The sequence below is a fragment of the Camelus dromedarius genome, chromosome 20, assembly GCF_036321535.1.
Source record: "Camelus dromedarius isolate mCamDro1 chromosome 20, mCamDro1.pat, whole genome shotgun sequence".
NCBI classification, from domain to species: Eukaryota; Metazoa; Chordata; class Mammalia; order Artiodactyla; family Camelidae; genus Camelus; species Camelus dromedarius.
The window spans coordinates 37,985,909-38,010,895 of NC_087455.1; the positions used below are offsets into that span (position 1 = coordinate 37,985,909).

The 24,987-nt window shown below is 44.9% G+C and overlaps 1 protein-coding gene across 3 annotated transcripts in view; it reads left to right on the forward strand.

Moving 5' to 3' along the window:
• Positions 1–18,221, forward strand: part of LOC135318728 (putative serine protease 47) — a 58,472-nt gene extending 40,251 nt beyond the window's left edge. For all 3 annotated transcript variants that reach the window (XM_064476984.1, XM_064476985.1, XM_064476986.1), the window contains one exon: positions 17,728–18,221. In XM_064476984.1, coding sequence (XP_064333054.1) covers positions 17,728–17,779 — 52 coding nt within the window. In that variant the 3' untranslated portion in view covers positions 17,780–18,221. The remainder of the gene's footprint in view (positions 1–17,727) is intronic.
• Positions 18,222–24,987: the final 6,766 nt, after the last annotated feature.

A 24,987-nucleotide genomic window follows, 5' to 3' on the forward strand; every position in this document is an offset into this window, starting at 1 on the left:
TAAAAAAAAATGCGACAATGAACATATGTATGTTCATGTATAACTGAAAAATTGTGCTCTACAATGAATTGTGACACAACATTGTAAAATGACTATAACTCAATTTTAAAAAGTAAAAACAAAAAGAATAGTCAGACAAAAAAATAAATAAACCTAATTACCTACCCACACCCTGCAAAAATAATAATTAAAAAAAGATTTTAAGGAGCAACAAAAATGACAAGCAGGAGTGACCTGCAAAGATTACAAAGTCTTACAAAGTTCTTATTTCCAGGTCCCTGTGTATTAATTCATGACTTTCTTACAAAATAGTAAGTAATTGGAAGCCTCCTTTGATTTCTGTCCTTCTTTTTTATGTCTGAATATGAGACTTAGAAAATCTCAACTTCTTTCCACTAGCTAGACCTGAGGTGGCCCATCTTCCTAGGACACACACAAAAGTTGTGCTATTTTAAAAATCCAACTCAGTAGGTCTCCTGACTAGTAACAGAGTCACTGGTTATCCCCCATTACGTGCCCTCTGGGGCATTTAATCTAGACAGAGTTAAGTTCAACACTTGACACAGAGCATCTATTCAGAGAGAAGCCAAAAACTGAAAAGAATTTTTTTAGAATTAATAAGATACTAAGTTCCTATCTTCTTTCATGATGAGTTATTATAGAAAAATAACTGCATACCTTAAAAAGTAAGAATCTAATTTTCAAATGGGTAAAATTAACCTCCAGCTCTCAGAAAAACATACTTCAAGTACAATTTAGCTGAATGTATTTCCAGTGCCACTGAGCTTAGAATTGACACCTTTGATGAAATTTAAAGTGTAATTGAAAAGTAAAAGGGTTGTGGTGATGAATGGAAACATTTATAGATTTTACTATAAAAAAGTTTTATTTTCTGTTGTGTAAATAGACCGTAGACATGTGCTGGAGACGCCAGTCTATGTTTTGCATCCACCACTCCCGTTCTGGCTCCTGCTCAAAAGGTAGACCTAGGTAACTGTTCTTGGAACTAGTGGCCCCGACTTCCCAGTGTTAAGAATAATGCAAGCCTGTATCTCACTCTAGTTGGGAATGTTCTTCGTAAGTGTATTCTGGCTTATTAATCAAATAAGCTAGTATTAACTCCATTTAATGTTTATGATTATAAAAAGTGTAAATTTGTGTTCAACCAAATTGAATTATTATTCTGATTTCCAAGAGTAGTTACATTTTATAGTTTGTTAGCTTGAAGATTATATTTAGGTAACTTAAAACCTTAGACTTAAATTAATTCTCAGGTATTCATTTCTAAGATATGACAATGAAACACTGGTTACTAAGCATACTTTTAAGTTTATATGCTTTTGTTTTATATTTTAAATGCTAAAAAGAGGCTATTTCTTTGGTCTGTTAATGAATGTGCTTATTTTTGCAACTTTGAGAAGCCTTATAAAGATGTGGACAGCTATAGAAAGTTGTGTTACATATATTCATAAGCTTTGCTTGTCTGCTAAAATGTCAGTGTATATCATAAAATTCACAATTACTTACCCTCTAGTTTTTTGTGAAATAAAAGCTATTTTGGTTAAAAGTTGCTATTAATACAAGTGATTGCAACCATATACTTTGGAGCAATAGTTTCAGAGAAATACAACTACTATGCACATGCTTTTGTTTTTCAAGGAAAATGGTTCTTTCCTAATGCAGCCATTCTCAGGGTTTTTGATCTACAAACTCCTCTGTACCACATTTCCACCAGCAATGTATGGGTGATTTGTTTTCTCTGTATCTTCACTGGCATTTGGTGTTGTCATTATTTGTTATTTAAGCCATTCTGCTAGGTATGAAGTGATATCTCATCATAGTTTTGACCTGTATTTCTCTAAGGGCTAATGCTTTTGAACATCTTTTGATGTGCTAATTTGCCTTCTGTATAACTTCTTCAGTGAAATGTCTCTTCATTTTTTTGGATATATATACTTTTTTTTTAACTGAAGGATAGTCAGTTTACAGTGTTGTGTCAATTTCTGGTATACAGTACAATGCTTCAGTCGTAATGAACATACATATATTTGTTTTCATATTCGTTGTCACCATAAGTGACTGCAAGATATTGAATATAGTTTCCTGTTCCTATACAGTATAAACTTGTTGTTTATGTAATTTATATATATTAGTTAGTATCTGCAAATGCAAATCTTGAACTCCCAATTTATCCCTTTCCAACCCTTTCCCACATTCAAGGCCCAAATGTTGAGAGAGTCCTTTCTCTTTGGCATCTTTTGTCCTCTGGAAGCATATCTTTTCTCCACTCTATTCAGCATAGCACCTCCTGTTCTAGCACGCCAAATCCAACAGAGGGAATTTTAGGTATAAATTGTATGTATTGGCATATTTGAGAGAAAACACTAACATGGTTTTACATTGTAGTATTGTGTATCTGGGAACATGGTTAAAGTGGTAATTCCTTCTAGTGTGTTCTTGACACTGCTCCCCTTATCCTCCTCCTTATTAAAAAGCCATTAGATTGCCCTTTCTCCAATGAGGCTCTGACCCTTAGGTTCATGTTCTTCCAGATTAGAATACCTAACGCATGAACGCAGAGCTCACTATATGTCAGGCACCGTATTAAACACCCTACATGCACTATCTCATTTAATTCTTATGACATCATTATAAGAATATTACACAAATATAAAATTGGGATTATAACAGAAAGATGAGAAAACTGACTTCAAAGAAGTTAGATAATTTGCCTGCATTCACACGACTAATAAGTACTTGAGCCTGCACGAGGCTTGCCTGAGTCTCCAACTTACTCCCTTACCAGTACATTAACCCTACATTATGCCATCAATTCCAGAACTAGCTGTTCATTTTAGCCTGTTACTATTTGAAGAACAGGCCTTTGTCATTTGGCCAATCGTTTAAGCACTGCTCCCTGCCTAACCCAGCTAATGTCCCCACAGCTCAGTTTCCAGGCAGCCTGTCTTTTCTGTAGCTTGTCTCTCCTCTAGATCTTGCTCAAAATCTGTTTCTCTGTCCCTGCTGTGGGATTAGTGGATTCAGACATTCTGTTTCCTCTCCCTCCTTTTCTCTAAGTGTCTTTCCTCCATAATTTTCCCTACAAGATTCTCATGCAGCTTTCATATGCTCATAAGACAGACTCGTTCACAGTATTAGTACGTATGTTAAAAAAGAGGGTTGCCATTTTGGAGGCAATTTTATTTATTGTTTTTCTTGCTACTTACTGTTTTCCCTAAACTGTTATCAGACTTAAGATTCATCCATTTATATATTCAGTATATTTTTAGGGTTTCCAAACCAGAACTCAATTTATTTACCTATCATTACAGAGTGAAGAAATATTCTGAATATTACATAAGTGTTATATTCTTTCTACTTAACAATGTCAATACTGAATAAATATTTATTCTTAAGTATTTACTGAGTGTCTATATGTCAGCAACTACCCTAGGTAGTACTGATTACCCTTCCACACAAGTTTTTTTGGTGAAATAATTTTTTTAACATTGTCTTCTCAATATGGTAATACCCAGGTTCATTTTAGAAAAATAAAAAATACAAACAAAAAAGAATTAGGAAATACACACCAACAACAATCACTTTCAATACTTTTAGGACTATCTTTCCAAAGTTTTATCTATATTTTTGAACTGTTGAATTTCTTTTCCAGTTAACACTATATCATAAACATTCTTCTACATTAATGGTTGTTAAAGGTCGATGAGTTCATTTTTGGGTGTACGATAGTTTTAAAGTCATACTTTCAATGTTGGCCTCTTAATCTGTTGCTAGTTTTCTTGTGATTACGTGTGAAGACCATGATGAACATCATCTAGGTATTTTCCTTTTCATATATCCATAGGCTGCTCCTTGTGGCCTCAGAAGTTGTATTTCTAGTGGGTTGGGGGACATTTTTCCAGCTCTCAAAGAATTATTACTCAATTGGTTAAATGTCTGCAAAGGCAATCCCTTCTGTTTGAAATTCAGCAAAATCTAGAGTTTGCTCAGGCCTTAACTCTTGCAAAGTGTCTCCTTTATTCATACACATTGATAGAAAACTGGACATGGGTATACAAATATGAATAAAAGCCTGTGCAAGGCAGATAGCAAAACAGACTAGAACTAATAAACAAGTTTAGGAAGGTAATAAGAAGCAGTATTTCTTATGAAAATCAATTGCATTTCTATATACTAGGTATAAAAAATGAAAAGGAAATTAACAAAATAATTTCATTCACAATAGCTTAGGAAAGAATAAAATACTTAGAAATAAATTGAATAAAGATGTGCAAGATCTATATATCAAAAACTACAAAATACTGCTAAGAGAAATTAGAGATCAAAATAAATGGAGAAATAGATTTTCATGGATGAGGAGATTTCATATTATCAAGAAGGCAACTTTCCTCAAACTGATCTAAAAGTTCAGTGCAGTCCCTATAAAACAAGCTGAGTTCTTTTGGGTAGAAGTTGATCACCGATCCTAAAATTCATATGGAAATGCAAAGGATGCATAATAGCCTAAACAGTTTGGCAAAAGAATAAAGCTGGAGAACTTTCACTACCTGATTTCAAATTTTACTGTAACATGTATTAACCTACACGTTGGGCTTCTTGGAAAAGTATAGGAACACAGTTCAATGGCAAAGAATTAAAAATCCAGAAATAGAACCTTACTTTTTATTATGAATTTATTTTTCACAGCGGTCCCAAGACAGCTCAATGGGAAGAAGAATAACCTTGTTTTTTGTTTTTTTTAAATCAAAAAAAGGTACTGGAGTAAATGGACACCCACAAGAAAAGCAACAACAACACACACACACACACACACACACACAAACACACACACACACACACACACACACACACACACACACACACAAACCCCAAAGAAATAGAAACTTACATCAGAGACAAAAATGAACTAAAACTTGATCATAGATCCAAATGTAAAAAACAACTTTTAACATTTCTCAAAGGAAACATAGGAGAAAAACTTCATAACCTCTTACTATAACATCAAAAGTATGATGTATACAAGAAAAATTTGGTAAATTAGACTTGATCAAAATTAAAAACTCTTGCTCTTCAAAATTCCCTGTTAAAAGAATGAAAAGACAAGCCACAGACTTGGAGAAAATACTGCAAATCACATATATGGTAAAGAATAAAATCTTGTAATTTGTGACACCATGACTAGACCTAGAGGATATTATGCTAAATGAAATAAGACAGAAAAGACATACTGTGTGATTACACATATTTGCAGAATCTAAAAAATAAAACAAATGAACAAACATAACAAAACAGAGACAGAGTTAAAGATACAGAGAACAAACACGTGCTTGCCAGAAGTGAGAGTTTTGGGAGGAGGAAAGGAACAGGTGAGGAAGAATTAAGTGGTACAAACTTCCAGTTGCAAAACAAATGAATATGAAATGTACAGTGTGCAGTGTATAGTCAATCACAATGTGATATATTTGTGTGGTGACATAATAATTGCAGTTACCATTTTGAAACGTACAGAAATACCAGATCACTCTGCTGTGTAACAGGAACTAACATAGCATTGTAGGTCAATTATACTTCAAAAACAAATACATAGAAAAAGGGATTAGATTTGTGGTTACCAGAGGCGGGGGCTGGGGGGACAGGGAACTGGATGATGGCAGTCAAAGGTACGCACTCCCAGTTATAAGATAAGTAAGTATTAATGGATGTAATGTACAACGTGATAAATATCATTAATACTACTGTATGTTACATATGAAAGTTGTCAGAGTGAATCCTATGAGTTCTCATCACAAGGAAAAAATCCTTTCTTTCTTTAATTTTGTATCTATACAAGTTGATGGATGTTCATTAAATTTATCGTGATGATCATTTCATGATGTATGTAAGTCAACCCATTATGCTGTACCCCTTAAGCTTTTTAAAATTTTTATTAATATATTAATTATTTTAGAGCAGTTTTAGGTTCACAGCAGAATTGAGTGGAAAATACAGAGTTCGCACATAGCCCTCCCCTCCCACATATATATAGATACTCCCCTACCCTCAGCATCTCTCATCAGTGTGGCATATTTGGTAAAATTGATGAACCAACATAGGCACTTTATTATCAACCAAAGTCCATAGTTTACACTAGGGATCACTCTTGATGTTGTACATTCTATGGGTTTTGACAAATGCATAATGACATTTAGCCACCACTATAGTATCACACAGAATAATTTCATTGTCCTAAAAATCCCTTGTGCTCCATCTATTCATTCCTTCCTCCTCCTCCTCAAACCCCTGAAAACCATGATCTTTTTATTGTTTCTATAGCTGTGGCTTTTCCAGAACGTCATTTGGTCGGAATCGTACAGTTTGTAGCCTTTTCAGACTGGCTTCTTTCATTCAGTAATACATCTTTTAAGTTTCTTCCATGTCTTTCATGACTTGATAGCTCATTTCTTTTTTTTTTTTTTACTGCACATATATTTTTAAATTTACATATATGTACTGTTCATTGTTTCTAAGAAAGTTTAGAGCTTTCACTTTTTAAGCTTACATAGTTATCAAAGGAATAAAGCCAACCACAAAATAAGAATTAATTCAAAAAGATACATACACCCTGTTATTAATAGCAACATTATTTATAATTGCCAAGATATGGACACATCCTAAGTGCATATCAATAGTTGAACAGATAATGAAGATGCAGCATACATATATGTAATGGAATACAACTCACCCATAAGAAAGAAGGATATTTTGCCATTTGCAGCCCTTCTTTCACTTTTTTTTCACTTCAAAAACCAGAATTTTAAAACTGGCATAAACATTTCCATTACATTGAAAACAACAAAATACCTAGAAATAAACTTAACCAAGGAGGTTACCTATACTCTAAAAACCAAAATGACACTAAGAAATGGAAAGATTTCTTGTGCTCTTGGATTGGAAGAATCAGCACTATCATAATGGCCACACTACCCAAAGCAATCCACAGATCCAACGCAACCCCCATCAAAATATTCACAACATTCCTCACAGAACTAGAACAAACAATTCCAAAATACATAAGGAGCCACAAAAGATCCCAAACAGCCAAAGCTATCTTTTGTAGATTTTGTTTTTCACTCTTTCTTCTTTTTGTTCTCTTTTTTATGGCTTGATGACTAGAGAAGGTCCTTTAACATTTGTTGTAAAGCTGGGTTGGTGGTGCTGAAATATTTTAGTTTTTGTTTATCTGTGAAGCTGTTGATTGCTCCATCAATGTACACTTCAAACCTTAAAAAATGAAAAAGAGAGAAAGAATGGACTTCGGTTAATATTAATGTGTCACTATTGGCTCACCAATGGGCCATAGTAATATAAGATCTTAATATTAGGGGAAACTGGGTGAGAGGGATGTGGGAACTCTTTGCAACTTTTTCATATATCTAAAACTATTCTAAAATAAAAAGTGTATTTAAATAAAAATAAAGACATAAAAATGTACTGAAAATCAGTGAATTGTCCTTTGTAATAAGTGAAATTCATGGTATATAAATCTTAACTCAGTAGAGCTGTTTAAAGTTAATAAGGGCAGAGTGGGATCGAGGATGGGCCCAGGCAGGGTCAGGGCCCAGGCTCAGGGGCCAGGCTTAGGGCTGGGTCAGGCCAGGGTCAGGCCGGTGTCAGGCGGGGCCCAGGCGGGGGTCAGCAACCTTGACAATGGGCACGGAGGCATGGGTCCCTGAAGGCTGAGGCCGGCCTGCGGCCCTCCTCTGGCTGCTGCTGCTGCTGCCACCAGCGGCCACCCCGGAGCTGCGGGGGTCCTCCGCCAGGGCCTCGGCGGCGCCTGGCCAGGCCCCAGGCGCTGGGGGTCCGGTGGAGGGCGGCCCTCTGACCTCTGACGCGCAGCGGCTGGCTCCGGGAGCCACAGGTGCATTGGGGCCTCAGTGTGGGTCTGGGGCTGCTTACACAGGAGGGCCTCAGGGGGCCGCGGCTGTGACCAGGGCCTGGTGGTCTCATCTTCTCTCCCCCTTCCCTCCAGCCAGGCATCCCAGAGACCACCTCAACACAGGTGGGTCACAGGCCCCCACTGTGGGGCCTCTGGGTGGGAACCACCCCAGGACCTTTGTGGGGCTGTGGACTGGGCAGGTAGCAGGGTCTGGCCCTGAGGCTGGGAGGCTGGCTGGAGGGAAGCACCGGAACTGCTGAATAAGTGGCCCTTAGTCTGGGGCCCAGGAGTCTCATTTCCCTCCCTGAGGCCCTGGGAGCACAGGCCCTAGGCCGGGAGGCCCACTCTCAGGGGGCCAGGGCACGCCCCTGCCCTCCCAAGTGTGGGTCCTAGAGCCAGGGCTGTCTTCATTAGCCCACTCCCTCTTTAGAAATGGAGGATCCTGAGTCAGAGAGGGGGATTCACTTTCCTCAGGTCACACAGCACTACAGAGCTCTGCCTGTGAACCTATTTCCCTGAGATACTGGGATGACGTGGAAGGGACACAAGCCCTTAGCAACCATGATCATGGGCAAGTAATATTGGCAGCTTCTGAGGCCTGCAGTTCTTGGCTCTGCAGAGCAGGCACTGAGGAGTGCTAAGTGAGGGAGGTAATGGCTGTGATGGCCCAGCCCTTGGCAGGCTCACTCAGGGATGTCTGTCACCCTGGACATGCTGCTGTCACCTGCTGTGGCTGCCCTTGGTCCCCCTCCCACCCACCAGACCACTGAGATCTCATCCCAACAGAGCTTGCTCGGTTGTGCTCTGCTGTCCAGTTCTCAGTGGCACCCTGTCATTTTGGTAGGCTTCTGGACACTTGGCCTTGGTTTTTCCATCTCTGAAGTGGATGGAGCTTCCCTGGTAGTGGCACCTGGGGCACTACCAGTGTCTCTGTCATAGGAGGCAGGGGCGTCTCCACTGTGTGCAGGAAACCCAAGGTGATAGGGAAGGCCTACAGCGGCCAGAACACGGCGGCGGGCCAGTGGCCGTGGCAAGCCAGTCTGCTGTACCAGGGCTCGCATTTCTGTGGAGCCACCCTCATCAACTCCCGCTGGCTGGTTTCTGCTGCCCACTGCTTTCTCAAGTGAGTCCTCCTTTCTTGGGTGCTGGCAGAGGCACTGGCTGGGGAGAGGGGTGCAGGGGAAGAGGAGAAAAGGGGTGATGGGCATCCCAAAACAGTCCTCTGGGCTTTTCTCTGGGGCAGTCTGTGGCCTTCAAACCCATGTCATCCTTGCCTTTGACCTGTGTACCCTCCACCTGGACTGTCCTCCTCGCTCACCTGTCTGACCCTCCTCATGCTCTGTCCGATCATCCTCATGCTCTGTCCTCAGCCCTTGTGCCTGTCCCCTAACACAGATGTGCCCCAGGAGAGTGGAAGTGTTGGTCCTGACTGCCATGTGGTGTAGACCAACCTCAGAACACAACTTCTTCTCAGTGTCCCCACATTCCTGGGGGTCAGGCTCTAGGCAGAAACTGGAACTGTTCTGGGCCATTCTGCTTACTTGTGCAAAACTGGGGTCCCAGGAGGAGCTGTGGTCACTGGTGTGAGTGGGTGGACCCCTGCTGCCAGGCTGTGTAGGTGGGAGATGGGGCTCCTTAGGAGAATGACATGACTGTGGAGGAGTCTAACTCACTGCCCCTCCTGGGCCTGGCCCAGTGCCTAGCTTCTGAACGCATGAGTAGGGGTCTGCAGGGAGCAGGGGCATCACAGCCCAGGGCCAGGAGCTGGAGCTTTGAGAACCCAGAGTCCTGTCAGCACTTACTCTCTGCCACGCTGTATGCATGCCCCTCTGTGGCATCAGGGTGGTAAGACCCCACCTCACTGTGTCTCCATCTTGTCAGAAGAGAAAGCCCAACATGGGTGAGAAAAGCAGATCACATGGTGGGGGGGGCAGGTCAGGAGAAGCTCTGTGCTCCATTGGGTGTGGAGAGGGAGGGGCTTGCAGGAGAGGGGCAGGGGGAGGGTGTCCGGGTGGATGAGCCATGCATGCAAGGTCAGGGAGGTGGGAAGTTTTAACACCCGTACTCAGGGAACAAGGCAAGTTTCCATTCCCTGTGCTCATTTCCTCATTTAACAATCTTTTGTGAGTGCTTATAACTGAGTGGACAATCAGCCCTTGGGCAGGAAGATGTTTAAAGAAAAGAGGGTTGGGAAAAGTGTGGGGCCAGAAGGTGGGCTGTAGGGAGCCTTGGGAAGGGTGAAGTTAGAGCTGGGGCTGAACCAGAACTCCTCCTGTGCACAATCACAAGGCCTTCATTTGATGGACCCCCACCCCGCCACCCAGCACTAGGATTCAGTGCTCCTCCAATTCATAGGTGTGATGGAAAAGCCATATGCTGATGTTGTAAGTAGAGTATCAATTAGCCTCAAGAAAGAAGGGCTCCTGACCATTAGAAATGGGGAGACAAAAGCCACGTGGCATACTGGTGGGTAGAGGGGTGGGCAGTTAGATGAGGATGCAGGGAAAGAGAGCTGGCTCACATTCAGACATGATGGTGACCACGCCCCCTTCCTCCTCCAGAAAATCTCACGTCCTGGAGAACAACCGGGTTTTGTTAGGAAACACCCAGCTGTACCAGCACACCAGGCACACCCAGAAGATACCCGTGAGCCAGATTATCGTGTACCCAGACTTTGATAAATTTCACCCTTTTGGGAATGACATAGCCATGTTGCAGCTGCTCTTTCCTGTGAACTTCACCTCCTACATCATCCCCGCCTGCCTCCCAGCTCCTGGCATGCAGCTGCCCAGTAACTCGTCCTGCTGGATAACGGGCTGGGGCATGCTCAGTGAGGAAAGTAAGGGGGCATGGAGAGGCCAGGGGGCAGATTAGGGCGGGGAGGAGGGGCAGGGAGGGGAGGAGGACAGAGGGGTCCCCAGGCAAAGTGGCCGCTGGACCTTGGCTCGCCGTGCCTCATTTCCAGAGGACCGGACTAGTCTAGTTCTAGTTCTGAGAGTGTGTGATCCTAAAGCTTCAGTGCTCCCTGTGTGCAGATCTCCGCAAGTCTGGGAATCTGACTTTTGGACTCAAGAATTGGGTTCTTGGAGTCTTTCTAAGGCTTGACTCCAAGATTTTAATCAACCATGCATGTCAGATGACTTGATTCAACTCAGAAGTCATGGTTGGGGCCTAGACCATTCCAAGCCACTGACAAACACTCCTATTTCCCATTGCCATAGGAGGCGCTTGGGAAAACTGGAGAGAAAACACATTTATGAACTCTGACCTCTGACCTCTGAGCCTGCAGGATCAAGTTAGAATAATTATGACCTGAGAGTGTTTGACCTCTCTGAAGCTCGCTGTGCTGTTCTTCCAACACAGGTCAAATATCTACTTTGTAGGCTTAATCGGTGAACTGAATAATGCAGGAAAAATTTTGTGTTTTTTAGGATTGAAAAAGGAGAAGTGTAGGCAAAGACTTATAAGCAAGAGTCTTTATTAAAGAAAGGAATGTTCATGGTTAGGGGAAATGCTTACGGTGCAAAATTAAGTGGAAAAAGCACATATATTTGTAATTATTTGGTACAGTGTTTCTCAGCAGAGGTGTTGCAGGCATTTTGGATGGACCCTATCTTCACTGGGTAGGATGAACCTGCTAGTGTGTCAGTAACTCTCCCTGTCATAGGACAACCAGGTCCCCAGTATTCCCACACCAGACACGTGCACACACACACACACACACACACACAAATACTCACACCAACACAACACACCACGCTCACACCCACAAATACACACACAGAGACTGCTTCCTCTTGAGGTCAGGGACCCTGTCTTGCTGGTTTAATGTCCCAGCCTATGCCCAGGGCCTGGGCCTGGCAGGTGACCTGCTGCTGCCCCCGGGTCCTAGAGACCTTCATTCTTGCCTGCACCTCCAGACCGGTCTCCATCTCCACCCTGTGCGCTCTGCTTTAGTCCCCACCAGCTGAATGTTTGCTTCAGAACAGGGGTCGTGTCAGTCCCCTGCTCACTACCCTCAGTGCCTTCTCACTTATGCTTCGAAAAAGGTCCAGACGCCCTACCTCGGCTCTACATAACAGCCTCCATCCCTCTGTGCTTATCTCCTGCTGGGTTCCTTGCTAGTGCCTGCCCAGCTGCAGGCCTCCTTCCTGCTGTGAATGTGCCGCAGCCACGCCCCCATCGGGGCGTCACCGTGGCTGGGCTCCCGGCCCCGCTTGCTCTCCCTGCTCTCCTGGGCACGACTTGCTCATCTTGGCAGGACTCATTCCTTTACATGAACAACTCGGCTCCTCCTCTGAGGAGTTTTACTGGATCACATGAGCTAAAATAGACAACCCCTAACACCACAGCTCCCTGTTGCCTTTACACCACTTATTAGATCTAAAATCATTCTACTATTCACTTCACTTCCCTGTATCCCCCAACTGAGTATGTTCCCCTGTATCACTAGTGTCTAAAAGACACTAAACACAAAGACAAATGAATAAGTGAGTGAGCAGATGGGAGGATGGATTGGGGAGGGGGAGGGGGGAGGATGAGTGAGGGGAAGGGAAGATGGGGGTGCGTAGGTGAGAGGATGGTGGTCAGATGGATGGAGTGAGTGGACACATCAGTAGGTGGAGGGGAAATGGAGAGATGGGTCAAAAGATGGGTGGATGGGCAAATGGATGGAAGGGTGAGTGGGTGAATGGGACAAAAGGAGAGCTAGGTAGATGGAGGAAGGATTGGTGGGTGGAAGGAAAGGTTAGTGATAGACAAAAGGAGAATGGATGGGATGGTTTGTGAAAGGGCGGGTAGTCTGGTGAATGGTTGCTGAGCACCCGTGTAGGGTATGTGTTGGTGGGATTTGCGGAATAGAAGAGGTGTGGCCTGTTGCCATGTGAGAGGTAGAGGGAATAGGATGAGTTTGGAAGAGTTCAGGAAACAACAGGGGGCTTCTTAGGCAGAGGCAGAACTGGAACAGTGCCGCAGGCCCAGCTGTGCCGAGACAACCCCGGGCTCGGGGCGCAGCGGCGAGCAGGGCGGAGGAGCGGGGAGCGCTGAGCAGCCCGGAGCTGAGCTGCAGCGCACTTCACTCAACTCCTCCTCGTCCTCGCAGGGCCTCTGCTCGAGCCCTTCGGTCTCCAGGAGGAAAAGGTGGGCCTCGTTGAGAACAAGTTCTACAATATGTTATATTAACAAAGAGTTGGGCAAGGCAGGAACTACTCTGTGCAAGAGGAGATGCTGTGTGCTGGGGACTTCTTGACAGGAAAATCCATCTGCCGCGTGAGTGAGGCCATTTCTGTTCCTCCCTTGCGTGTTTTCAGGGCCTCAGTTTCTCTGAGGGGGGGAGTGGTGTTGCCTCTGCTCTCCTTGTGGAGCCCCCCTGGGACATCCTGCTTCCTCCCTCTCCGTGTCTTCCCGGGCTCCAGCCCTTGGCAGCGTCCCCCCGGCTTCCCCTTCCTAAGCCCATTGTCCGAGAGTGTTACTAACAGGACCTCAGACAGCGTCTGTTTTTGAGGCATATTTTCCAGTTTTGATTGAGGTGTAACATACATACAAAAAAGTATATTCATAGTGTTGTCATAGGTGTGTAGTGGATGAATCTTCACAGTGACGCAACATGTGACCAACACCCCGGGGCCCCAATCGTGTCCCTTTCCCGTCACCGACACTCAGGGGAAAACGCCACGTTCACTTGCAACACCTCAGATTAGATTATGGGTTTTCTGTAAGTAGAATTTATTTCCAGCTGTCAGTCTTTCGTGGCTTCACATTCTGTGTGTGAGCTGCTTCCCTGCTGCTGCCTGTGGTTAGTTTATTCATTCTTGTCGCCTTCCAGGACTCTGCTGGAGACACTGAATTCTGTGGTCAGTTTTGCTTCTGATGGGTATTCTAGCAGTTTCCAAGCTGTCCGTTTCATTTCACTTCCAAATGTTTCATATTCCATTTCATACAAGCCCATGAGGAGAACTGTTGGATTGAAAGGTATGTGTGTGTTCAGCTCTGGCAGATGCTACGAGATGCCTCCAAAGTGCTCACCACAAGCCCCCGTTCCAGCAGCGGGTGAGGCTCTGTGTCCTCGCTGACACTTGGCACTTTCCATCTTTTCTCATTTTGATATCTTATCGTGGTTTTAATCTTCATTTTCATTAGATATATTTTTGTATGTTTATCATCATTGGATCTCTTCTTCTGTAAATCTGCCCTTCCAGTTCTCTCCCCTCTCATCTTTCTCTTGGGTTGTCTGTCTTTTCCTTGAGGGGCTCTTGGTGTATTTTTCTATATTCCAGACATGAGTCCGCTGTTGGAGTGTGAAGATATCTTTCTGCTCTTTGTTGTGCCCCGTGTTGTAAGTGGGCAGGCAGGCCAGGAGAGGGAAAGCTGTACCCTAAAATAAGTCAGTACAACCTGACTCCAAGCCCACTGCCTCCACCGCAGGGCCCAGCCTCCCACGCTGACATCACATTTTTCACACAGATGGCACCGTGGGGTGGAGGGGAAAGCATTGGCCTCTGGAGTTAGAGACACTGCCCTGCCACGTGTCCCTGCCCTGTGACCTCCGGCGGTCTTTTCACCCTCGGAGCCTGTGTCCTCATTCGCAGTTTGGGACCCTGAGGCCTCCTTCACGGGGTTGTGGAAAGGCTGGTGCAGTGGGTGGATAGTGTCCCCTAAATTTGCAACCACTTGGAATCTCAGAATATGACCTTAATTGGAAATAGAGGCTTTGCAGATGTGACTAGATAAGAATCTCGAGATGACACCACTCTGAATTTGCAGTGGGCCCTGAATCCAATGACTTGTGTTCTTATAGGAAGAGAGAGAGACACAGAGACGCTCGGTGTCAGAATTCTGGCTTCCAGAACCGTGAGAGGACATATTTCTGTTGTTTGCAGAGTCACTCAGTTTGGGGTGATACGCTGTGGCACCCCAGGAGACCCACAAGGGAGGGACGAGGTGCACCTGGCCCATGGGAGGGCCTCGCGTGTGGCAGGTTCCATGATGGCCCAGTGAGCTGCTGAGCCTGAGAGGGAAGCTTGGCCACCTGCCCCCTTGGTAGGAGGTGGACCAAGGTTTCCCGGGTCCCAGGCCCTAACCAATGGTGTGGACTTTCTGACTGTGTGGCCTGGCCCATCCTTCTCACAGAGTCAGCTGCACCCAGAGGTGAAACAAGGGCTCAGCCCACATCCTCCCAAGTCCCCATCTGGCTGTCATCCTGGACCCCACTTCCAGCCTTGTCCTCCACCTGCCTTCCCCTGCAGACATCATGCCCATGGAGCGCAGGGCTGGAGCCCTTTGCTTGCCCACTGGACATGCACAGTAACCCTTGACATCTAGTCCCCCCACCCCCTAGCTTGAGGACACCACTGAGCTGGACACCCAGGAGTCCCAGCAGATGACCCCCTCCTGCCTCCCTCAGCCTTTCAATCACCCAAGCCCATCTGAGAGATTCCTTCTAGATTCATCTTCTGCCACATCACCTGCTCTGGCCCCCACCCTCCAACCCGGGGCTCTCTTCTTTCCCCTAAAGTGTCCCTCCCCCTGCAAAGGGCCCCCAGAAACAGGTCTGAGGAGAGAAGGGCCACAGGGGCACTCAGCACTCAGACTGTGGGGCAGGACAGACCTGGTTCCAGGCATTAATCTGTTGTTTACTGGGATTGTGGCCTCAGCTCAGTTTCATCACCCATGAAATGGGGTCGCTAACAGCCTCCACTTAATAAGGTTGCTATAACAATTTGAGTACTGTGTCTGGCACTCAGTAGGTGCTTGACAAGTGCTGGCTTTCATTCTCCTGGCCTGGTATGCTCCCCTCTATCTTAATTGTACCTGTTCTGGGCCTTTCTTAGATCTTCCTCTCACTCAAGGTGGATTTCACTTCCTGGCCCCACTCAACACACAAGTGCAAGTGTGTCCATGCTCACACAAACACACACACACAGTTGGCTGTGTCTCTACAGCAGTGCAAACCACAGCTCACTTCTCATGGGAAATATTAGTGTTGGGGTTCCCTCTGCCTTCTGAGAGCTCCCCAGGGGCCAGGGGGCTATTGAAGCCCTTCTCATCTCCTCTAGATTGGTCCAGAATCCATCATGATATTGGCAACCACATGGCTCATCTGCGTGAATCCCTTGAGGCCTGGAGTGGACAAGGACCAGGCCTTCCCCTGGTCTTGAGCAACTAGGAGTGGGAACATTGTGGGGAGGGCCGAGGGATCTCCAGGCAGGGACAGCAGAAGGGAGGAGCTGAGAGGATGATGGCACATTCCCTATCTCCAAGAAGCCCCATGTATGACCCTCTTGGGGCTGCTGAGACAAACCACCTCAAACTGGGTGGCTAAAATTACAGAAATTTATTCTTAGGTTTCTGATGGTCAAAGGTCTAAAACATAGGTGCTGGCCAGGCACGTTCCTTCTGGATGCTCTAGGGGAGAATGTGTCCTTTCTTATTCTGGCTTTTTAGGGGCCGCCCGCATTCCTTGGCTCATGGCCCCTTCTTCCATCCTCAAAGCACATCGCTCCAAACTCTGCTTCTGTCATCACATCTCCTCGTGTGACTCTGACCTTCTGCCTCCCTCCTTCCCCATGAGGACCCTTGTGACTACCTTAGGCCCACCCAGGTAATCCAAGATGAGCTTCCTACTTCAAGATCCCCAACTCCACCACATCTGCAGAGTCCCTTTTGCCACATAAGGTGACATAACCACAGGTTCCAGGGATGAGACTGGACATCTCTGAGGGTTATTTTCAGCTGGCCACACCATGTACCCCTCTCTCTCCTTCAAGCCACCGCTTCCCCCACCCTCCCTCTCAGCTAGAGGTCTTGCTGCTTATTTCACCAAGAACATCAAAGCAAGCAGTCAGACTAGAGCTCATTCACCTTCCTGCATCAGAAGGTTAGGTTGTTTCCTGTTTAGAGTCTCAGCTCAGGAAGTCTTTGTGCCTCCACTCTTCCTGTCCTGTCCTTTTCATGGCTTATTTCCACACGTCACATCTGACCACGGCAGGCTAGCTGGCTTATTGACAAAGCACCATGGGGGAGGAGCAGTGTCATTTCACCCCTGTGCCCGAGGGCAGAGGCTGCCCTGGATGCTTGACGTGCGTGTGGACAGGTGAGCAGAAGAGCGGCAGGCATGGCTGTGGCCCCGCTCCACTACCCCCACACTCAAGGATGAGACCCTCCCTTTGGCTGATGAAGTGAGAGGATTTTCAACCAGATAGTCCTGCCCTGACAGTGTTTCAGGACTCCAGTGATTCCCAGCAGCTTTCTGGGGACCCCCTCCTGCTCCCTGAGCAATGCAGGCTTCCCCCACCAGGCCTGGGTATGAGCATTTTCTGAGGATGCTCAACCAAGAGGTTGAGAGAAAACCAAAGGCCTAAATGAATGAAAAAGGGGGAGGACCCAGGTGGAGATGTGCTGCTGCAGCTCAGGGTTTTGCAAGAACTGAGGTCTGAAGCAGCTTGGCCTGACCAGGCTCCACTCACAGACCAGTCTTCCTGGGCCCTGTTGGGGCAGCTGTCCCTTCTCGGCCTGGACAGTGCCTTGTCCTGGACCACCGGGGCCTCCACACAAGTGTCCATGTGTTGTAGATTTCAATCCACAGCCATCCTGAGGGTCAGTCAAGAGCTTCCTGAAGTGTGATGCCAGCGCCTGCCTGCATGACTGTGGCTGCAGAGGGAGACTGGTGTTTGGACTTTCAAAGAGGTCCACCTGAGTGAGCCTGGATGCTAGACACTCATGAGCCCGGCCTTGTTACCTGGTCTTCTCAGAGCTGGCCCAGCCACCCACACTGACTACCTTCTCTTTCCTAGGGTGATTCCAGGGGACCCCTTGTCTGTGACCTCACCAATGCCTGGGTTCTAGTGGGGCTGGCCAGCTGGGGCTTGGACTGCCAACATCCCATCTACCGCAGCATCTTCACCAATGTCTCCTACTTCATTGACTGGATGGATGAGATCCAGAGGCTCACACCGCTCCCTGATGCCATGTCTGTGCCTCCTCAGACACAGTTTCCACACCAGCCTCTGCAAGCTGCTGGCTCGCCGGGGCCTGGCACAGGCTTTGTGCCCCCACAGCCTTGGCCCCTGCTGCTGTTCCTGCTCCAGGCCCCGCGGCAGGCCCTGTGGTGACCTGCCAAGCCCCTCTGCTCCTTCCCTCTGTCTCAGACCCCAGTCTCCTTGCTGGAATTTTCCACCCCTCCCCTCCCCCAGCCCCATCAACTTTCAGTGGTTCCTTCTTGGCTTTCCAGTCCAACAGCTGCTACTCCCCAAACCAAGCCTGAAAAATCAAATAAAAACAAATGAAAGACTCATCCTTCTCCTGTCTTTGGGCCCTGCTGCCCCTCCTGACCCTCAGCACTCACCCCTTCCCTTGAGGTCTGTTGTCTGGCTCCCTGGACAAAGAAACAGGACCTGGCAGAGAGACTGTCCCAGGAGGAAGACAGGGGTGAGGATGCTGAAGGAGGCCAGCTGGGGACAGAGAAGGATGTGTTCACTTGCAGATTCCACTCCTGCCATGGGAGTGCACAGGCTTTCAGAGGAAGTGTATCAGTCAGCTCCAGCTGCTACAACAAATACCACGGGCAATGTGGCTTAAACAACAGGAATTTATCATCTCATAGTTCCAGATGGAGTGCAGAAGTCTGAGATTAGGGTGCAGGCAGGGATGATTCCCCATGAGACCTCTCTGCTTGGCTTATAGGTCATCTTCTCCCTGTGCCCTCACATCATTTTCCCTCTGTGTGTTTCTGTGTCCAAATTTCCCCCTTTTATAAGGACACCAGTCATAATGGATTAGGGCCCCCAAGCTACTTCATTTTAACTCAGTTATCTCTTTAAAAGCTCTACTCCAAATAAAGTCACATTCTGAAGTACTGGGGGTTAGGACTTCAGAATATGAATTTGGGGGGACACAATTCAGCCCATAACAGGAAGTTGGACGTTTTGCCAGGTGAATACAGTCCAGAGGAGTAACAGCTTTCTCACAGTAAAGAAACATTACCCCTGGTGTTTAGCGAAGGTAGGAACAACTTGCTGTGGAGGTAGAGGGAGCTTCCCAGGGTGCAGGACCACTGAGCTGGACTGGAGTGCGTGACCCGGCCCGTGAGGAAGAGGGCTCCACCCTGCAGCGTAGAGGGCTCTTGAATGGAAGGGGTCTAGGAGACGGTGTGGAAACAGACAGAGGAGGCCTGAGGCCAGGCTGTGAGCTGGGGTTCAGGCTGGCAGTCCTCAGACCTCTGCTCCTAGAGTTGACTCCTAGCACCTTCCTCACCTGCCCTCATAGCCCTGCTCTCCCCTGTCTGAAGGGGCCCAACTCACTGCCCATCTTCCTAGCTCCCAACCCCACCTGAAACTGCTCCCTTCTGTCCAAGGACCCAAATCAGCCTCCCCCAAGTTGTCCACACACCTCTAGGAGTTGGAGCCCCATTTCTCTTTTTCTGCTTAGCTGACTCAGGACTTAGCAGCCTGGCAATAAGACTTGAAGCAATGTTCTCATCATTCTTCCTGCCCATCTGCCTGACACAGTCCTTGTGTAGCCAGAAGGATCCCAGATGAACACCTGTATGGCAATAAAAAAAAAAACAAAACTGGACAACTTAGAAGAAATGGACAAGTTTCTAGAAACAAACAGTCCACCAAAACTGAACCAAGAAGATATAGATCATTTGAACAGACCAATCAGTAGAAGTGAAATAGAATCAACAATAAAAAAACCTCCTTGCAAACAAAAATCCAGGACCAGATGGCTTCACTGGGGGATTTTACCAAACATATGAAGAAGAACTCATACCAATCCTTCTAAAACACTTCCAAAAGATTGAAAAGGAGAAAATGCTTCCAAACTCATTCTATGAAGCCACCATCACCCTGATACCAAAGCCAGACCAAGACACTACCTAGAAAGAAAGCTATAGGCCAATATCGTTGATGTGCATAGATGCAGAAATCCTCAATGAAACATTAGCAAACAGAATCCAACAACACGTAAAAAAGATCATACACTATGATCAAGTTGGGTGCAATCCTGGGACACAAGGATATTTCAACATACATGAATCAATCAATGTGATACACCACAGAGAAAGGACAAAAATCACATGATCATCTCAGTAGGTGTAGAAAAACCATTTGATAAAATTGAACACCTATTTATGATAAAAAATCTAACCAAAGTGGGTACAGAGGGAACATATCTCAACATAATAAAAGTTATTTATGACAAACCTACAGCCAGCATTATACTCTTCAGTAAAAAGCTGAAAGCCTTTCCGCTAAAATCTGGAACAAGACAAGGATGGCCTCTCTCACCACTTCTATTCAATATAGTATTGCAAGTCCTGGCCAGAGCAATTAGACAACAACAACAACAACAACAACAACAACAACAACAACAACAACAACAACAACAACAAAAAGGAATGAACGGGATCCAAATTGGAAGAGATGGGTAAAATTGTAATTATATGCAGATGACATGATACTATATAGAGAAAATCCTCAAGGCTCCACACAAAAACTATTAGAGCTGATGAAAGAATTCAGCAAAGTTGCAGGATACAAGAGTAACATACAGAAATTGGTGACATTTCTTTACACTAGCAATGAAATATCAGAAAAGGAAAGTAAGGAAACAATCCCTTTTAAAATTGCATCCAAAAAAATAAAATACTTAGCAATAAATCTGACCCAGGAAGTGAAAGACATATGTGGAGAAGTACAAAATACTGACTAAGGAAATTAAATATGACTTAAAGAAATGGAAAGATATCCCATGTTCTTAGATTTGATGAATTAATATTGTGAAGATGGCCATACAGTTTTAATGCCATCCATATTAACCCAGGACACTTTTCACAGAACTACAATAAATTATCCTAAAATTTAAATGGAATCACAAAAGACCCAGAATTGCCAAGGCAATACTGAAGAAAAAGAACAAAGCTGTAGGAATAACCCTCCCAGACTTCAATGTTGTAGAGCTACAGTAATCAAAACAGCATGGCATTGGTACAAAACCAGACATAGGGATCAGTGGAACAGAAGAGAGAGCCCAGAAATAAATCCACAAACTTTTGATCAATTAATCTTTGACAAATGAGTCAAAAACATACAGTGGAGCAAAGACAGTCTCTTCAGCAAATGGTGTTGGGAAAACTGGACAGCTGTATGAACATCAGTGATGTTAGAACACTCTCTCACAGCATATACAAAAATAAACTCAATATAGCTTAAAGGGTTAAACATAAGACAAGACACTATAAACCTCTTAGAAGAAAACATAGGCAAAACATTCTCCAACACAAATCTCAGCAATGTTCTCCTTGGGCAGTCTACCCAGGCAATAGAAAAACAAAGCAAAAATAAACAAATGGGACCCGATTAAACTTACAAGCTTTCACACAGCAAAGGAAACCATAAGCAAAACAAAAAGACAACCTAGGAATGGGAGAAAATATTTGCAAAACATGAGACTGACAAGGGCCTAATCTCCAGAATATATGAACAGCTCATTCAACTTAATAAGAAAAAAAAAAAAAAAAGAAAAACCCAATCCAAAAATGGGCAGAAGACCTAAACAAGCAATTCTCCAGTGAAAACATACAAATAGCCAATAGGCACATGAAAAAATGTTCCACATCATTAATTATTAGAGAAATGCAAATCAAAACTACAATGAGATATCCCCTCACACTAGTCAGAAGGACTGTTATTCAGGAGTACACAAAGGATAAATGCTGGAGAGGCTGTGGAGAAAAGGGAACCCTCCTACACTGCTGGTGGAATGTCATTTGTTGTAGCTGTTATGGAAAACAGTATGGAGATTCCTCAAAAGACTAAAAATAGACTTTCCCTATGATCCAGAAATCCCACTTTTGGGCATATATCCAGAGGGAACCTAAATTCAAAAAGATACATTCACCCTAATGTTCATAGCAGCATTATTTATAATAGTCAAGACATGGAAACAACCTAAATGTCCATCGACAGATGACTGGATAAAGAAGTGATATGTTATACAATGGAATACTACTCAGCCATAAAAAATGATAAAATAATGCCACTTGCAGCAAGAGGGATGGACCTGGAGAATGTCATTCTAAGTTAAATAACCAGAAAGAGAAAGAAAAATACCTATGATATCACTTATATGGGGAATCTTAAAAAAAAAAAGACAAATGAACTTATTTGCAAAACAGAAACAGACTCTCAGACATAGAGGACAAACTTGTGGTTATCATGGGGGAGGGGGTGGGAAGGATTAATTGGGAACTAGAGATTTATACGTATAGAACAGATAAACAACAAGTTCATGCTGTATTTCACAGGAAACTATATCCAATACATTGCAGTAACTTACGATGAAAAAGAATATGAAAACAAATATATGTATGTTCATATATGACTGAAGCATTGTGCTGTACACCAGAAATTGACACAACATTGTGAACTGACTATCCTTCAATAATATGTGTGTGTGTGTGTGTATGTATGTATGTATATACATATATACAAAAAATAAAACAGGATCCCAGGAGGCCTCAGTGCACTCACCCCAGCCCTTAGAAACCATGATAATGTGGTAAATTCCCCATTTAGCACATATCAGTATGGACCAGATGACATTCAAACAATTCAGTGCAGATTCTTTCCAGTCCTGGCGTTGCCCAGGTGTCCTGGACCCTCACTGGCAGGTGGGCACAAATGGACTCACGTGCACATTGACACTGGGATCTCACCGGCTTGAGCAGGAACGTGCACAGGAACTCCCTTCCCAAGATAATCTTGGGAGGCCTCAAGAAAGTGGTTTCCCAGCGTCCACACCCATCTAGGCATTGCCAGCAGTCCTAGTCTCTGGCCATCTCTCTAGTTGGAGCTCTACCACTGAGGTACCACTACGCCTAGCTATGTGCCCACCACCAGCATCGATCCCTAAGAGCTCAGCTGTCTCTGGAAGGGGGAAGACAAACATTCCCTCCCTTGGTGGTAAACTCAGTTATAGGGGTCTCAGGCTGTGTTACTCAGGCCCTGGATGTCAGTGAATTACTGAGATGACATGTGGTTCACCCACACTCTCCACTAGGTCAGGGGAGCTCAGGCAGTTCAGCCACAGTAGTAGCCATCCACTGGCCCTAAACTCCTATTCTCCACCCAACCACAGCAGACTTGGGCTGGCTGTGCCCCAGGGGCCTGGCCTTCATATACCCTGTTCCTGAAGTTAGGTGATTCTCTGCCCATCTTGTATGATCTGACCTCTAACCAAGGGATCCCACTATATATCTCATCTGCATAACACACTGACCAAATTTCAGCTCCAGCCCAATTAGTTTCCCCATTGCCTGAAACCAACTTAGTGCTTAGTATTATTATCCTGGTTTTTTTTTTAAAGATAAACTGAAGCCTAGTAGGTTTTAAGTAGCTTTTCAGAGGTGACATATGTAGGAAGTAGTGGAACAGGAATTCAAAACTTGATCTATCTTGAGAGAACTTGAACGTCTTTGTCCTTCTCACTCCTGCATGTTGTACCCAGATGCCTGTTACCCTGTCTGACTTCCCCTCATCACCTGGGGAAGGCTTACTGTAACCTGTCCCAAGAGCAAACCCCAGATGCCCACTACTGAACAGAGAGACTAAGGTAGGGGTGGAGGGAAAGGACTAAGCAGGGGACAGAAGGAGCCAGTGAGCCTGGGAGTGGGACCTGGACTGTCACTGAAATCACTGGCAGGGAGAGGGACTTGAAAGGTCTGTCTTCAGGGACTCGCTGCCCTCCCAAACGGTGTGCTGGCATGGGCTGCTAGTGCTCATTGCCAAAGTCAAACACAGGCAAGCTATGGAGGGGAGAAGAAACTAACAGAAATCATAGGCTTCCAGTTCCTAGTCTAGGGTGCGAGGAGCTTGGAAGTCATCCCTCCCATCCTCAAAACAAGAAAAAATGAACAGACTGAAAAGAAACAACTCTTTCTAGACCCATCAAAGAACTGAGGTCACAGGGCAAACCATTGCCCTGAGAATTGGAGAAGCAGGCAGATGCTTTATACAGTATGATTAGAGAAGCCCAGGCCCAGTGTGGGCAGGGACTAGAACCAACACTGTGACACGCAGGCCCCAGGTCCAGCTTCTCCACGGGATGAGCACTCCAGATGAGGGAAGCACCAGCCTCTCTGCTGCTGGTCAGGGCTGACACAAGCTGTGGTCGCCGCTGTAATGCTCAGCAGAGCCATGGCTGAGTCAATGGGCAGCACTTACCAGCTTTGACAGCTGTGAGCCTCGGCTGTGGTCCGTGCCCATGAAGTCTTGAGGAAGGCCAGCCTTCCTCCTGCAGGGAGGCAATCTTGAACAAGTAAACCTTGCCCTCTGGCTACTTCAAGAATCAAAACCCAGCCATGGCAATCTCAGGTATATAGCTATGAGAAATGAAAACATATTTCCCCACAAAACCTTATATACAAATGTTCACAGCAGAATCATATGATATAATGCATAATTGTGAGAAAAGTGGAAAATAAAGTATATTTTCATTTTTGTTTGTATCTGAAACATTGGAAATATCACTTAAGAAACTAAGTAGCTATCTAATAATGGCAGGGGGAACTAAGATGTCACAAGGGTGGAAGTGAAACTTCTCAATGTACAGTATTTTGTTATTTTAACTTTAAACTGTGAATGTGTTCTAAATTTGAAACAAAGTTTTAGAAACCATAGGAATTATAGTTCCCAACTAGATTTGAAATATTGTAAACATGAACAATGTTTTTAAAATATATATAACTATTCAAAATCTGAGTTGGGAATAACAGTGGTAGAAGAGAATCTGTTAGTGTCAAACTTTCAAAGTGAAATCAATAGATAATGTCTAAATTTGAAGCACAGTGTTTAGAAAACACAAATGTCTTTAATTTATTTCACAACCTGTTAATGCATTTCATAATTTTATTTATTTGTTTGTTTATTTATCAACTCTTTCTACCTTATAGAGATCTTTTATGCAACAATATTTCCCATGACAAAGATACATTTATTTGAAATGCGGTAATTCCTCCAGTTTTGTTTTAGTTTTTTTCTTCTATGAAGTTC